The sequence below is a fragment of the Corvus kubaryi genome, unplaced genomic scaffold (genome assembly GCF_017639235.1).
Source record: "Corvus kubaryi isolate FWS band 111438036 unplaced genomic scaffold, C.kubaryi_AGA036_p1.0 split3-73, whole genome shotgun sequence".
NCBI lineage: Eukaryota > Metazoa > Chordata > Aves > Passeriformes > Corvidae > Corvus > Corvus kubaryi.
In genome coordinates, this window is record NW_024582091.1 from 9,760,901 (window position 1) to 9,777,138 (window position 16,238).

The following is a 16,238-nucleotide window of genomic DNA, read 5'->3' on the forward strand; positions in this document are numbered from 1 at the left end:
ATATTCAATATTTTTTACTCTGAAGGTAAAAGTAATTGTCACAGCAGAAGACATCATAACCTGGTTACATCACAACCTGGCCATATTCAGAGAGCACACAGTGAACTTATTTCTGATTCCTCAGTCAACCTGAGACTTATATAATACTCATTTAAGGGGTATCTGTGCTGTGATAATGTCATCAGGGAATGCAGTTAAATTTTGTATAAGCATGTATAAGCTCTTTATGTTTCTCCTTTTGCCAAGATACCCAATGTCATTCATATTTGTTAGTCATTGTGTTTTCCTGTGGGCTCAAGGAGTCCTCAAACATTTGCTTCTCTTAAAAAAGGCTAGTGTTTCCTCCTGCTCTACAAGTAGTGACTTTTTATAATTTTTTTAGGGATTTTTATCCTCAAAGAAGTTATTTGTGTTAGACATGAGACCTTACTCAGGAGGAGCTTTTGGGTTTAGTTCTGGTCACTGAAAGAAATGGGCCAGTAGAAACAGCTACTCATTCCTTTTCCCTCATTCCAGCATGAGAAATACTAGACCACTCTGTGGGCAGGCATTACGTTCATCCATAATTTTTCAGTGTCCTTCACGTTGGCTTAAGGCATGTTACTGCTGCAGCAACTTGATACTATTACACAACTGCTCAGAATGACATCAGGAGCTTCAGAAGGTAATTACACATTACTCAGAAAAGTCCCTGGTCCAATATTACCGACCCACAAAAAATAGTAAGATTGACTACTAACCTAGCATTGCACAGAATTTAAACCGCAGGGGACAACTACGCCATCTTCCTGGATCCCTGTGTTGTGCAGAACTATTATTTTTCTCAATAATCCTGCACTTTCTAGGTAAGCACATCTTTTGCAGAAGTCTAGTTTCCACTTGAAAGAACATTAACAACAGACTGTTTGCAAGTCTCCTTGATTCCTTTCTTCCAGTGTTTCTTGTCAATCATACATTTCAAAATATGTATTTTATTTTACACTGGGCATGTAACTAATCCTCCATTAGCCTCCAGTAAATGGGCTTTTTGAATGTCATTTTATATTGAAGAGGTATTTAGAGTTTTTTCTCTATAATCAAGTCACCATTCCATTAATTTTTGAAAAAAATTCAACTAGGGGCCTTCAGCTCCCATGCAAAGAATTTTCCAAAGTCATCAAATAATTTTGTCATTTTGCTGTGTATCCTTAAAAATTTCTACTACCTATAGTTTACAGGTTGCATGGAGCTTTCCAGACTCTGCCTTTACTGTGTTAAATGCAATGAAGTTTATATTTCCAAATTAAAATTCCAAATGTTTTGGAAAGTAATGCTTAATTTCAGCTGGATATCTTTGTAGCAGGGATTGTCCCTGAACTTGATGTTATAAATACTATTTTTTTCTGAAAATGATTCAATTTTTAAAATATAATGCTTCAGTGAATTCCAAAAATTTTCTTCATGCGAAGGATCAAGGCAATTTTGTTAGACAACTATACTGTGAAATCTAGACAGGGTGATTTTGTATTCTCAGCTGGCCTATAGAAGAGCCAGGCCCAGCATGCAGCTAAAATACACAGCAGTTTGTGCAGCAGTTTCTGCTTCTTTATGATTCTCTTGATGCCTTCTTGAGCTCCTGAGCACTTTTTTTGTGATTTGGACACTTCTGGGAAGCCTCTGAGGATACTGAGGATGCCTGTTGTTTCCAGGTGAGGCTAAGGTAAGGGTAGCTCTAGCAGCTTCTAGCAAACTCTGCCAGCTGTCCTTGAGCAGCGGGTGCTGCAGCAGTGAGGTCAGGCCCCTTCTGGCCTGTGCTGGATGAGGACTCTGCAAGAGCAATTTCTGCAGCCGTGACACAAGCAGCCAGTAGATGCAGCAGGTGGCACAGCAGTTCATGCAGAAGGGCACAAAGAAGAGGCCAGCAAACTTTCTCTGTCCAGCATGCATGTATTTAGAGATGGTGGTCACAAGGCACAGGACCCAAGCACTACTGAAGGAGCACTGATAGCTGTTTGCTGTCAGACTTTTGTACCCAGATGAAGGACACAGCTGTCTAAGTCCATAGGGCCTCACACACTACAATCCTCTCTTGATTATTTTGAATGGTCATGGTGACTGGGAGAGACTCCTGAAGACTGGAAAAGAGCAAATATCACTTCTATCTTCACAAAGGAAGGTGCAGATAACTACAGGCCTATAGGCTTCACATCAACCCTGGGAATGTGAAAGAGGAAATCTTCCTGGAAACCATTTCCAAACACGTGGAGAACAAGAAGGTGGTTGGGATAGTCTGTATGGATTTCTGAAAGGGAAATTTTTCTTGAACAAGTACATTGCTTTCTACTATGATGTGACTAGCTAGGTGGATGAGAGGTGAGCAGTGGATGTCAACCTCAGCTTTAGCAAAGACTTTGACATTATCTCTCATAATTTTATCTTGTCAACTTCATAGACAAGCAGACAAAGTACAGGTTAGATGGGTGGATGGTGAGGTGGATTGAAAAACAGAGTCCAGAGGTTTGTCATTTATAGCACAATGTCCAGTTGGAGACGAGTCACTAGTGGTGTATCCCACGGTTACTACTAGAGCTAGTACTGCCCAGTGTCCTCATTGACCCCCTGGACAATGGGGAGGAATGTAGCAGAGAACTGGGGCAGGAGAAACCACATGAAGTTCAACAAGAACAAATGCAAAATTCAGCATCTAGGGAGGAATAACCCCAGATATCAGCATACACTGGGAAGAAACTGTCTGGAAGAAAGTTTTGTGTAGAAGAACTCTTTGGACAATACGCAGACCATGAGCCAGCAGTGCATTCTTGTGGCATAAAAAGGCCAGTGATATCCCGGCCTGCATTTGAAAGGGCATTGCTAGCAGGTCAGGGGAGATATCCATCCTTCCCCTTTGCTCAGCGCTGGTGAGACCACCTCAAGAAAGATACCGACTTCCTGAGGGGGATCTAGCACAGGGCCACAAGGTGCAACTGGAGAAGCTTTCATGGAAGCAGAGACTGAGAGAGCTGGGACTCTTCAGTCTGGAGAAGGCTCAGTGGGAATCTAATCAGTGTGTAAGTACCTGATGTGAGGGAATAAAGAAGAGGAAGATACATTCAGTATTACCTCAGTAGCAGCTGGTGACAGGACAAGAGGCAATGGGCAAAAAATTAGAAAAAAAAACAAACAGAAAATTCTGTCTGAACACAAGAAAGCCCTTTCTTACTATGAAGTTCATCAAATACTGATGCAGATTGCCCAGAGAGGTTGTGGAGCCTCCATCTGTGCAGATACTCAAAAGCTAAGTAGACACAGTCCTGGACAATTGATCCTGCTTTAAGACTGGGATTATACTAAGTGATCTCAAGAGTTTCCTCCAAGCCAGACAATTCTGTGGTTTTTATTTGACTAGCTCTAGCTTATTCTCAGCATAGCTGCCAACAACTTCATTTCTATGGATTAATAAGATTTTTTTAAAGTCTTTTATTTTTCCATCATGGTGGTTTTCCTGGTTCCAGTGGTGAATTGGGTTCAAGCATTTACAAATCTTTCCACAATATCACAGCCGTATTCTTGACTCTGTGTTCCTTGGGATGTTGCAGATGTCCTGAAGTAAATATTTTAAAAGAACTTCCTTATTTCCAATAGTTGTGTTTATAATACCAAATACTTCACTTAAGAGGAAGCTATTTTAGCATTATCTTAGTAATAGATTAAACACGTCATAAAACTGAGAGTCTGTTGTCATATCTAGTATTTCATCACTGTTTTCACTAAAATTACATGTTTTAGTGGAATTGCAAATTGGGACCTTGTGGAATTGCAGTATTTGCCTTACGTTAATAATCAGTTTACTCTCTGAGATTACAAATTTTTCTAATCAAGCATGAATAAAGTTATTTTGACAAAGTGGAAAATCTTCATAAATAAATAGATGAAGAGCTGTTAGATTTTCTTACCATAATTATTTAGAGTGGCATCAAAATTAAATTCAGATTGCATTTATCTGAATTATAGAACTTAAATATTTCTTTGACATTTTTGTTTTCTAGTTCAGTGAGTAAATGTTGTACTTAACCAATTATAAAACAAATTTACAGAGCAATGATAACGTTTGCATTGCAGGTTAGCCTCCTGGCACAATGCAAAATGTTTTCTTCACAGCTAAAGCTCTGGAGTTTTGGAATCTCTTTTAATCTTCTCAGTCCTACTTGACTTTAATGTAAGTTATTTTAAAACATGCAAAGTTCCAATCTGATTTCCTCTTTAAGTTGGAGTTCTGTATGTTCCTTCACTCTGACATTTAATAGTCCAAAAATGCTTAACGTAAAACAGTTTTTTTCCCCAGGATGTTTCTACCTTGAAGTACATTTCCAGTAAAATAGGATACAGCTTAAAAATATTTCCTTTTCCCGCTTTGGCATTTAAAAATGGAATGAAAACGTTGTAATTTAGAATGCTAAAGACAGATTTGTCAAATAGAAAAGTTCTGGTTTTTTTCCCTTGTTAATTTCCACTGTAGAAATTAAAATCTTACTTTTAATGGTATAGCAGAAATGGTTTAGCTTTTAAGAGGCTCATTTAGAATTTTCGGACTTTCTTTCAAGTACTCTATTACTAATACTTCTTTTGATGTCTTTTAGCAAAAGGTATAGACTCATGAGAGAATAAGAATTTATTTCTCATAGTTAAAAACTAAGGTATAAATTATCTAAATATAGTTGAAAGCTATTTCTTTGAGTGATTTTGAATTAAAATTGAGCTTTTATGGATACACTTGAAAAATTGTGATGGATTTTTTCTAGCGATTTGTTGGCAAAATAGGTTGCGGCATTCGACTTCTCAGCATTGCTCTGCCTGTTTAAGGACCTTTTTTTTGTTTGTTAAATGCACTTGAATTTTATGTAATCTGGCTAGGGATTCCCTTTTAGCATTTTATTAATGTCACAATGAAGAACCTAGAGATTTTGTAAATAATTCCTAAAATTATTTTGGAAACCCAAGATTGAGTGCAGGAGTGCATCTGCATTAATGAGGAGCTCACTACTGACTTTTGTCCCAAAACAGGGGATTAGGTTCTGTGTGCTCTATTCTTCTCTGACCCATGTTTCTGTGAAAGGTTTTAGTGCGATATGAGGAACAGACTTGCAATTGATTTCTGCAAACAGCTTAATTTCTTGCCTTCTGGCCTTATTTCCTGTGATTTTGTTCAGGTTTAACATTTAATATAGAGGTTAATTTGTAATATACTGGTTACCATAATGTGTCCTCAAGGCCAAAGTTAATAGGATTGAAGTAAATTCAAGTCGTAACACTGTATTACTGAAGTTGAAAGGTTTCATTGTCTGCAGCATAGATTTTCAATTTAGGGGAGAGAATATCCCAACTCTTGCTGCAATCTGAGTTAGTGTAGGCCCTGGAACTTTTCTGGCTGCTTGGTGGCAACTTTGGGCATCTGGAGAAACTGTTTTTTAGCTGCCCAGAACTCCACTCCTGTGGCTGCGCTTAGATACCCAAAGCGCTGACAGGCATCTGTGGGTTAGGCACTCTGAGACCAGGGCCTTTCCTCTCCACCCACCTCCTCTTTCGGTTATATCTGTGCCTTTGTCAGTCCGGTTTTGAGGATTAACCAAGAGAATCATAGTTGACTTGGCAAACAAATTCCATAAACCTCATTCATTTTGCATAACAACTACAGTAGTTAAGGTTTTAAAGCCCAGATATCTACTTTCCCTAGAACTAATACCTGTTTTGAAATGTGATGATGTGTTTCAAGAACCACTAATTAGCACTTTCCCTTGAAAATTCACATGGACTTATTCTAAGAACTTTTGCCTTCACACTCAAGTGTAGATTCTTTAAATTATTAATTCCATAAATCATGTCTGTTCGTACATAACTGCTTGATTTTATCCTTAAATAATCCACAGCTTATTTTTAAACACTAGGGTTAGAGATCTTACTCCTCTAAAGTTAGGGAGATGTAAATAGATGGATAGGGCATGATACAGCAGTGGGTTACAATACAGATTTTGAATTCTTGCACTGTGTATTGGACCTGCAGCAGTGCCCAGGGGCAGCAGTCAGAACCAGAGCACAAAGCCTATGGAAGGATGGCCAGAGCCTCTCTTAACTGCTCTCCATCTCATGTCAGGCAAAGCTCATCAAGTCATTTCAATTCACAGAAGGCGTGAAGGAAGAGAGGAATAAAGAATGCAGCTGACCATGTACTTCAGCTAGGCACTCAGCTGGGCTTCCTGAAGCACATAATTTCTCATTTACTTTATTTTTAGTATTTTATCTTTTTTTGCCCCTAACCAAGCAGTTGTTATTTGAATGATTTGTTATTTGAATATTCTAGCTGAAGTCTGTCCTTTGGGAAAGGGGAAAGTAGCCTGCTGTACAAATTAGCTGGGGTCAGGCATTTCAGGGGTCAAGAGGACAGCATACAATATCAGTAACATTTAGAAAACTTCTTTTCACATTGATTGCTGGCAAAAATATATGCAGCACAAAGGAAATAACCAGCAGCTGTTTTGGTCTTCTTCAGATATTCTAAGTAGCATTAGACAACTTGTTGACACCATATATCATTTTTAAGTTAATGTAGGTGGTATTGCATTTTTTATTTAGTTAAAGGAACAATGTGATGCCTAGGACATGTACTTAAATTTGAGTGGTTTTATAACCTCAATATTTGCTCAGTGATCTCAGCTAAATAAGGTAACATGTCCCTGTGTGGGCTGTCAGCCCTCTGCACAGCAGTGTGGTACTGAGTATGGCTCTCATGGAGCTGCCACAGCCCACTGCTGAGCAGGAGATGGGAACTGTGGCTCTCTGCTAAGCCCACGCTACAAACCAGAGAGGACACTGAGATGTTTTTCACTTCTTTGTTGCCAGAAGGATGACTCTAAAATCAAGATGTAAATATTTAGTCATGGTCTGGCTCATGGTCTGCTCAAGGCAATATCATAATGGGCTTGTCAAAAACATTCTTCTAATTGTTTTAATTGCCCTAAACAAAAATACAAACTAATTTTTTCTGCTTGCACTGTTACTATAGTATATATTTTATTTTTTTCCTGATGATGCTGAGAAGTCATAGAGAAGCAGGAGTGCTGACAAGCAGGCGGAGCTTTGGGTATTCCTAACATCGAAGTCTCTGTATCTGAGAGGCATTGCTGAAAGATAGTGGCCTTTCATATATTTCTGTATTAAATTTAAAACACCAGACAGTTTATAAAGGTGCTCGGAGACAAAAAAAGGACTTTTATTACTCTATAAATAGTGTATGCCTCATACTGCTCTGTGTGGTTGTTTTACATACAACATTGCATAATGGCTAAAAATATAATGATGGGATAAAAAGTGGGGCAAATGTTTCTTCTGTGTTTCACTGGGTACGTGTTCTAGTAATTAATAAATGACAGTGAAAAATAACTACCCCCAATTTTTATATTTTATAACTGTTTTTTCAGAAAGTTCATCAAGTTTTGTCTTTGCTGTCATAAATCACATTTTAGTTCATCTTGTAAACAGAGATAAAATTGCCTTCCCAACATATTACATGTTTTCCTGTGTAATTAACACCTCGTTCACAGTTGTGTCTGCCAGTCAAAGCCCTGTCTTCTTCATCCTGACACTTCCTTGATACTTTGTTTAGACTGCTATGATTTTAAGTGTCATCCCCAGGATACTTTAAATAAGTTCAAACAGGAAAAGGAAGGTGCTTCAAGAAGTCAACACTGTAGATCTTTATAACTCAGAGGGACTATTTTAAAAGTATGGAGCAATTTATCTTTGTTTATTGCATTATTACCTCTCAATCTGTTTTTCATACTTTCTAAGGGAAGTTTACTGCTTTGTTGTTTTAAAAAAATCAGGAATTATTAGTTTCCATCTGTATTTCCGGACTAGAGATCAGTCCAAAAGTACAGATGTAGAGAACTGCAGTGCCCTTTCCTTGTGCATGTGTGCCTTTCCTGCTGCTGTGCCCTGTCAGGCCAGGCAAGATCCTCAGCTGCTCAGTGAACTGCATCAATGAGCTGACCAAAGTCAAAACCTACCCCACCTTAGGCTGGCTGAGTTCCCAGCTCTAGCTGGTCCCAGGGCTGCAGGGACAGTATTACTAGCACAGCAGAGGATGTCTGGGAGCAGGTAGTTAGGGCCAATAGAGTCTTGAGCCCAGCCTGGGCACCTAGCACTGTATTTTGGTTCTAAAAATTTACCCTTAGCTGCCCTAGTTAGAGCCCTGCATGTGCAAGTACTGGTGGGATTAAACAGCTCAGCACATAACATATGTCTCAGCTAGTTAAGACCCAGGAATTTGGCACTCCAAATATGCTGAGGTGGTTTTGTTTCACGCTGCCCTTAAAACACACTGACTGACTGAGGATATTCATAAAGCTGTGGTGGCAGTGTACATGTTGTATGGCACAACCCAATGGCTGAAACATAGCCACACAACCTTTGTTCTGTTTCTTCTTCAGCTTGAAGTGCTTCGAATACCTACCCCTCTCAGGAGAGTCCCTGGCTTCCAGACAAGAGCTTACCCTGGAGAGCTGCAGGGTGTGAGGGAGAGGGATTTTCCACCCTTACTGACATCATCTTCCCCTCAGCATAGATCAAGATTTATGAAATGTAGAGCATGAGAGTGCTTTCCTACAGATCGGGGCTCTCACCTGGAAATAGCGAAACTGGATTTCACTTTCTGTTCCTGAGAATACTTCTACAGTATTCTGCAGTAATGTGAGACTTACAGTATATGTGAGACTGTTACTTAATAAAATACGGAAGTAGGGACCATAGCCTACAGAAATATCCCTATGTGCTAATTGCGAGCTGTCAGCAAGAATTTTGATTTTTTCATATTTTAAGCCAAGTTTTCACCAGGACATCTCCCTAGTGCTTGACATTAATTTACATTTGCCATATGCCAGGGGAAAGTTTACTCTTAATGGATATAATACATTTTTTCTTTGCCATTTGCACCTACATATTAGTTGTTCTCAGCTGTTGTTTCTAAAAAATGTGCATCAGATTTCAGCTTGGCAATCAAGATGTTAATTCCTGTAAATTACTTCCATTTTTGTGTTGATCTTCCTAAAAAAAAAAGCATATGTGAAAACAGTTGTTCAAGCAAATTGTACTAAAAAATTGTAATAGTTACATATGCATGTTTTTTTTAGAAACTAAGTGGAAAGCCTCCCTTAAGTAGACTTTTATGGACTTTAAGTTTTAATGCAAATGATTTTGTGTGTGCATTATATATACACATGGTAGTAATTGCACAAAGAAGGTGAATTGTTTTTGCAAATAAATTTCTGGCTTTTGTGCTCTTTATCACATCCCAGAGAAGGGTATGGGTATTTGTTAATTGGGTTATACTGCACATATGTACTGACAGTGCATGTCAGACTTCTGCAGCACAGTTTAACATCCCAAGCTCCAGTGTATTCATACAAACATAATTTCTTTACCCCTCATCAAGATACTTTGTTAACAACCATATCAATGTGCACTCACATTTGAGACAAAGCTTCAAAACGTGAAAATAAATGTTACAGGGATGCAAATAGAGTTTGTCATAACTATTAAGAGCAATCCTAGAATGACTCAGATAGTGTTGCAGTGACTGATACAGAGTATTCATTTGGGATGGGTTTTGATTTTTTTTTTGCTAATACATAAGGCAATAAATCTTAACATTCTTATTCCAAATCAGTCCCCAACCACAGCATTTATAAATGTCTGTTGTAATTTTTTGTTTCCAGGGGAGACGAGGCAAACCAGGCCTTCCAGGAAAACCGGGGCCACCAGGACCTCCTGTGAGTAACTAACGAGAGGAATGGGAAATTTTCACTCTGTCCTTGGACTTTGTTAACTCTTGAATAGCAGATTACTGGATCATAATTATAGTTGAAAATGATTGATCTGTGTGTACTCTGCTGTATCAAACAGCTACTACAGGTAGCCTTTTGTTACAGCAAAAATAAAAGAACTGGGTCCACAAGTATAAGGGACTACACAGGAGGGAAAGAACAAGATGGAAACATCAGCAGAGGAAGCAGAAATTGGCATTTCAAAGAAAGATTGGCCATGTATGCTTACTGTGAATACTGTGCATTCATTCCCTTTGCAAAATGTGTGATGCTCTGTAGAAGAAGGGATAATTTCTGTCTCAGAGGGGTAATTTGAAAGATGAAGGACTGAGTAAGGCATGTGCCAAGTGTCTGAATGATGGGGAGGATTATACCCAGCACTGGAATGAGCACTCAGCTGTAGTTCAAATGAGTTGACTGAAGAATTAAAAAGATTAAGAAATACATTACTTTATGAAAGGATTTGTAACATGAAGAACTAAAGGGTTTAGCTCAGATCTAAGAGTTTTGGGATTTTTTCTTCTCTTTTTTTTTAAATATAAAGGATTTAAAATTCAAGTCAGGCATGGATGTTTATTGGTCTTCAATGAATGCAGCCTTCTTTTGATAGAGGAAGACTTGGTCATGTTTGTAAAATTCTCTATATATTGTATTGTAAAAATGCTGTCATGCACAAATACAAAACAGCTATTTGTGGATTAAGTAAACTTCTGATGCTTTACATTCTTAATATAAAACAAAATATTCATAATCCCTTCTTTTTCTTACCTGGATAAAGGCTAGTGGTTTATGCATCTGAACATTTGATTCAGATGCTTCAACCTTGTCTTATATGTAGAGAAGAGAATAATGCCCGGCTGCATGGGATACAATGACTAAAAAGAAACAGATGTCATCTACCCTCATCCAAAACAAAAACTGCATAGATTTCATCAATAATTTTTTCTTGCAAAATGTGTTCAGAAAGAGGAATTTATGATGGAATTCATTTATCCTGCCTAAAACCAAACAGTCAAAAATCCCTCCCTCTCACTCTTCTCCCTTGCATACAGTCAACATTGAAGTCTTGCTTGTTTGGGTCTTTTGCACAGTTCTACTGCTGAAATGGTATTGCAGACTGCAGGAGGCCAAACAGAGGAAAGGAGTGATGTAGAATCTTTCTTAATACAAGTGCCAAATATAACCTTTAAAGGATAAAAAGCAAACCATAGCAGAGGTCAATGTTAGACCTAATTTACTTAGCTTTTTGTGAGCCAGTAAAAAGCTGTTTCTCTGTTACAGATTTCTGCCATCCTAGATTTGCTGGCAGGTCAGGCTTGTGAAGATGTATGATCCTTGACAGATATACCAGAAATCTTGAGTGGAAGCTAAATTGCGCTTCTATTACTGAGACATATCTCAGATTTTCTTACAGCAAGTGGAAATCTCTGTCAGCATGGCAACGTCACTACAAGGAACTCTGTATTGGGTACTGTAGCCTAGCACTACATAAAGAAAAGCATTCCTCAAGCAGACATGGCCTAAATATTGGTTAAAAGTATTTGTTTCTGGTATAGCTATCTTGATGCACTCCTCGCTTTGGATACAGCTATACCACCATCTTGTGTTCCTCTTCCAAGGCTGAGAGAAAAACACATAGAAAGGGCATATTCCAAAAGCAGTGATGCCTGCTAACGTACACTGGCAGTATCCCCATATTTCAAGTGTCACAGCTTGTACGCACCAAAAAAACTTCAGCATGATCCATCGTTCTCCCTCTCTTTTTCAAGGCTCGAACCATATTTAGTTTTGCTGTGCTTCCAGTTACCCTTCTCTCCTAATAGTAAGCAGCTTCTTCATGCACATGGATGCATTGCTAGCCTTTACTTTGGCCTTTCCAAAGTGCAACAGAACAGTCACACCTGCAGGGTGGTTGCTGTCATAAGTTTGGCATACACAGGGTATTGACTGAGTATGTAAAATTTAGACTCCAGTATAAATAATCTTTGTTTTTGCTTGATGTTTCAAAAGAATATGAAATTCGTTTTTGAGAAAAAGGAGATTCAGTCATTAATTGTTAGGGTAGCTACAGTATACAGTGTGTGTTTGAAATTAATACATTTACTTTATCAGTTTATGCCATGATGTTAAGTATTTAACTTAGAACAGTTAAATTCTCAGTAGTGACAAAAAAAAAGTAAACACAAAAACCGTGAGAAGGAAAGTTCTGCTTCTCTGAGGAAGAAGCTGGTGGACATGATACAATACTCAGGGTATTTATTATAAAGGACAGTCCTAATAACAGTGTGTGCAGATAGAGATTTGTGGGGAAAAGACTGGGGGTAAAATTAAAGAAAACTGGAAAGTTACAAAAATTGCAGTCAGCACACATGCTGTGCTTTCATGTGACAGGAGTGTAAAAGCACCTGCTAGCAGTCAAAAATCTACCTGTTGTATGGCAGCATTTAAGACTTTTCTAACCTACTCTCAATATCTCATAATTTTTCTTTTTCTTCCCTAACCTAATTTCTGGGGATTTTTTTTCAGTAAAATTAATGCTTGGAGTGAGTTTCTAGTCCCTTAACACCATCTGCACAGCTTTGGTTAAAAACCTATATCACTGTCAGAAACAGGTTGATTGGCATCTGGTAATGAAGCTACTCAGTTAAAGTGGGGCTTTCCATGAAATTTCTTCCAGATATCCTTTCTTTTGTGTCATTTTTTCCTTATCCTTTCTTTTATGTTATTTTTTTCCCTTTGGAGCACATCCTGTGCTCACACAAAAGGCAAGGAGTCAATGAGGATTTTTATTGATCAGCTATAAAAAATATTTTGTAAACCTATGGAATATCTTCCCCCTTTGAGTATTTGTTTAAAGTCTATTACATATTATAGACTTTTGAAGTGTTCTTTGATTCCCTTCTGGTTCAAAATTCGTGGTATGCATCCTTGCTGTCTGATGTTGTTTTTGAGTACTGTTCTGTTATTTCAGTACAGGAGTGCCGGGATGTGTTTTCACACCTGTCTCAATCCAGTGCGTAGCAATTTGTGCAGAAGACAAGAATCCAAGTAGAGCAGCAGCTCCCTCTAGTGCATTTTGACCCCTTCTCCACTTTTAAGGTGCCTGGATAGCAGTGAAAAGCTTCTGTTAAACTCACCATTCACTTTGCTCTCACAAGCATTCTGAAAACTGTGATTGTAAAATTAATATCTCTGTACCCTTCAAATGTATTTTATATATTTGCCTACTTCCATTTTCTTCTAAAGTCTTCTGAAAGAGAGACTGTCATATGCTGTTACCCTGCTTGGCGTGGCTCTTCACTGAAATTGAAATGCTGATTTTATGAAACAAAAAGAATTGTTATGATAATAGGATGCTATGAGGTTGTAAGAAAAGGATTTTGATCAGACTGCAGAACAGAGCTGATTTCTTTCTTCTGCCATAGCTGTTAACAAAAGTCTATATGATTCAGCAACACAGAAGGGGTCCCCAGCAGACCACAGCTTGTTTTGCATTATGTATAACGCATTGACTTTCTAGATACTACGCCATTTTAAAAGCAAATCACAGAATCACAGAATTAGTAGGATTGGAAGGGATCTCTGTAGATCATCTGATACAACCTCCTTGCTCAAGCAGGGTCATCTGAAAGCACAGGAATGTGTCCAGATGATTCTTGAATCATCTTCCAGCATCATTCTTGCAGCAAGAAAGGCTCCCCCACCTTCCTGAGCAGTCTGTTTCACCATGCTGTCACCCACACCATAATATGTGAAATGTACCTGGCCTTTGTATCCTTGGCCTAAGGATATACAGGCCGAAGTTTGCACTCTTTACTTAGGCAAAGTAGTTTTCTGGTCTTGGGTTGTTGAATTACTATCTCCCTCACTTTGTGTAGTGTTCTGTTAAGAGGAGAAAATTTATTTTTCTGTTTGTTCTGCCTGGAAAATAGCTGCCTGATGTCTGTCACTGTTGAGGTTGGGGGTTTATTTATTTATTTACTTTTACCTTAACGTCATTCAGCAGGTATATCTATTTATATAGATGGGTTAGAAGACAGAAGAAAGGAATTTTACTAATTTCTCCATTGAGGGTAAACTTTATCTTTCCTGTCCTAATTTTCTCTGTCTCTACTGGAACTGTTATGACTGGAGGAATTCCATTCCTCAATATCTCCTATTTTAGTGATTTAGTTTGTTTTTAAAATCAAAAGGGTGCTAAGCTAGAGCTGTGCTGCAGACTTGCACCAGTATAACAGCATTCTTTGAGGTGGCTCTGACTTTTCCCCAGCTGCTGTTTGGCAGAAGTGAAATGTTATCAGCATTGGTTTGTAAAGGTAAAGAAACATGAGGACTGCTTGTTCTGGACAAACACAATCTTGTCCAACCTACCTGTGGCAGAGGTGGGAAAGAAACTTAGGGTGTGCTAAATCACAGGCTAGTAAACTGTAATCACAATTATTCATTCTCTTAAACTGATACGGCAAAACCAAGCTATTGTTTTCAACCAATAGATGTAATTTTTGCATTTCACAATTGCTATAGCCCTTGAAGCTCATCACTCAGTTTATCATGTACCTTTGCAAGAGGCTGAACTTCATATCTTTTATCTTCTCAAGTATTTTTGCTTGGAAGATGAACTTTGTTTTAGTTTTTAAAGTTTTATATTAAAATAGGGTTTTATTTCTGTCTGCATTTCATATGATGCAGTAGAGAAGTTCACTTGAACTTCTTCATTTAATTACATACACTTTTGGTCTTGTGATTCAATACATATGTCAGTGCCACCAAACTAGTTATCTTAAGTAGCCAGCAGTTCACCTTGGAAATTTCATTTCCTCTGCCTTGGGAAATGCTGTCATTCCTCTACCAATATTTTGAAAGCGAGTGAATGTTATCACTTAATTACAATAAAAAAAAAATTAAAGCAAAGATAAATGAAAATTGTCAGTAGCATTTCTGGCTTTCCTGGACTTTCAGCTGCTTCCTAGAAGAAAATACTTACAGGATAGTGTGGGAATGGCTGGCAAAGATTGGTCATATTGCTCGTTTCTATGCATTAAGTTTTTTTATCTGCATCAAAATGTAATTTGTTTCGTATATTATATTGTGGCAGACATCATGCTTTCACCATTCTTTCCATTTGCACTTTAGAATAGTTATACAATATCACACATCTGCCCTGATGAGTTTCACAATGTTTTGCGTTAAAATAAACAGAAAAACAGTGTCTCATTTTAATGGGCAGGCACCAATGTGAAATACAAGGATGAAGTAACTGCACTGAGTCACTTGCAGGCTGTGTTCTCTGAAATGGCCTATTTTTGAGATTCAACCAGTGCAATTTGCTTGTTACCCATTTTATGCATGGACTGTGAGATTGCATAGACTTTTTCAGCAGTCTCATCTTTGCAGAAATGCAGATGAACTATAAAAGTTAAGGGAGGAAAATATATTGTAAACCCCAGTAATTTCACTGTTTGGAGCTATTTCCCTTTAAGCACCTGTGTTTCTGTTCCTTCCTGTCTGTAGAAATAACATCTGAAACCTGTTTGCAATTTTGGAAAACAATCAGGACACATTTTAAGTTCTTTCCTTATTCATACAACTGTACTCTCTGGGCGCTTCACTCCTCTCAATTACACAACTTGATAGTAAAGAAGAAAAAGGAAATCCCGCTCAAGTGAGCTTCAAAGTGGCAGATGTGCAAAATTCTCATTCAAAAGCTAGAAACTGCTGGTACAATAATTCTTCAACTGTTGTTAATTTCATTGCTTCTCCACCTTCAAGCCAATGCTGCTGGTTCTTTTTTTTGTCTGTAGAGACTTCAGAGTTGAGTATGCCACTGTATTAGTGTAGTAAAACTGTGAAAGAGAAGAGACTACGGTTTAGGAAGATAAGTCTTGAATAAAAAGATTTTCTGTTGTTGTACACTTGTTTTACTAGTTTTTATCATAGAAAGAATGACGGAACGATGAAATTACTAAATTTTTGTCAATTTTTGGAAAACAGAAATACTGAACTGGTAACACAAAGCCTATGGCACAGTCAAGAATGCAACTCAAATGCCTAAAGTTCTCCTTGACTGTCTCAGTCATGGGACAGTTCTGGGGGTTTTTAAGGTTATGTCTGTTTTTCAAAACTGTGGCATGTACAATGTACTTTTCATCTTGTCAAAAATCATTTATTTTATATACAAATAATATCAGAGATTTTGGGGTTGATGGCAGATATGGCATTAAGTTCTTCCTGGGTTGTGTGGCTGCAGCAGTTTCAGTTGTGGACAAACAGTAAAAGAAACATGGTACATGGTGTCAAATGCAAAGGTAGAATAAGTTCTTATTTTTGACTCCTTGCAGGATTTCAGGATCCTGCAGTAATCCTGGGTCAAGGATTCAACATGGC

General features: G+C 38.0%; 1 protein-coding gene across 7 annotated transcripts in view; it reads left to right on the forward strand.

Moving 5' to 3' along the window:
* Window positions 1-16,238, forward strand: part of COL19A1 (collagen type XIX alpha 1 chain) — a 188,055-nt gene that overhangs the window by 113,143 nt on the left and 58,674 nt on the right. For all 7 annotated transcript variants that reach the window (XM_042016401.1, XM_042016398.1, XM_042016402.1 and 4 more), the window contains one exon: window positions 9,747-9,800. In XM_042016401.1, the coding sequence (XP_041872335.1) occupies window positions 9,747-9,800 (54 nt within the window). The remainder of the gene's footprint in view (window positions 1-9,746; window positions 9,801-16,238) is intronic.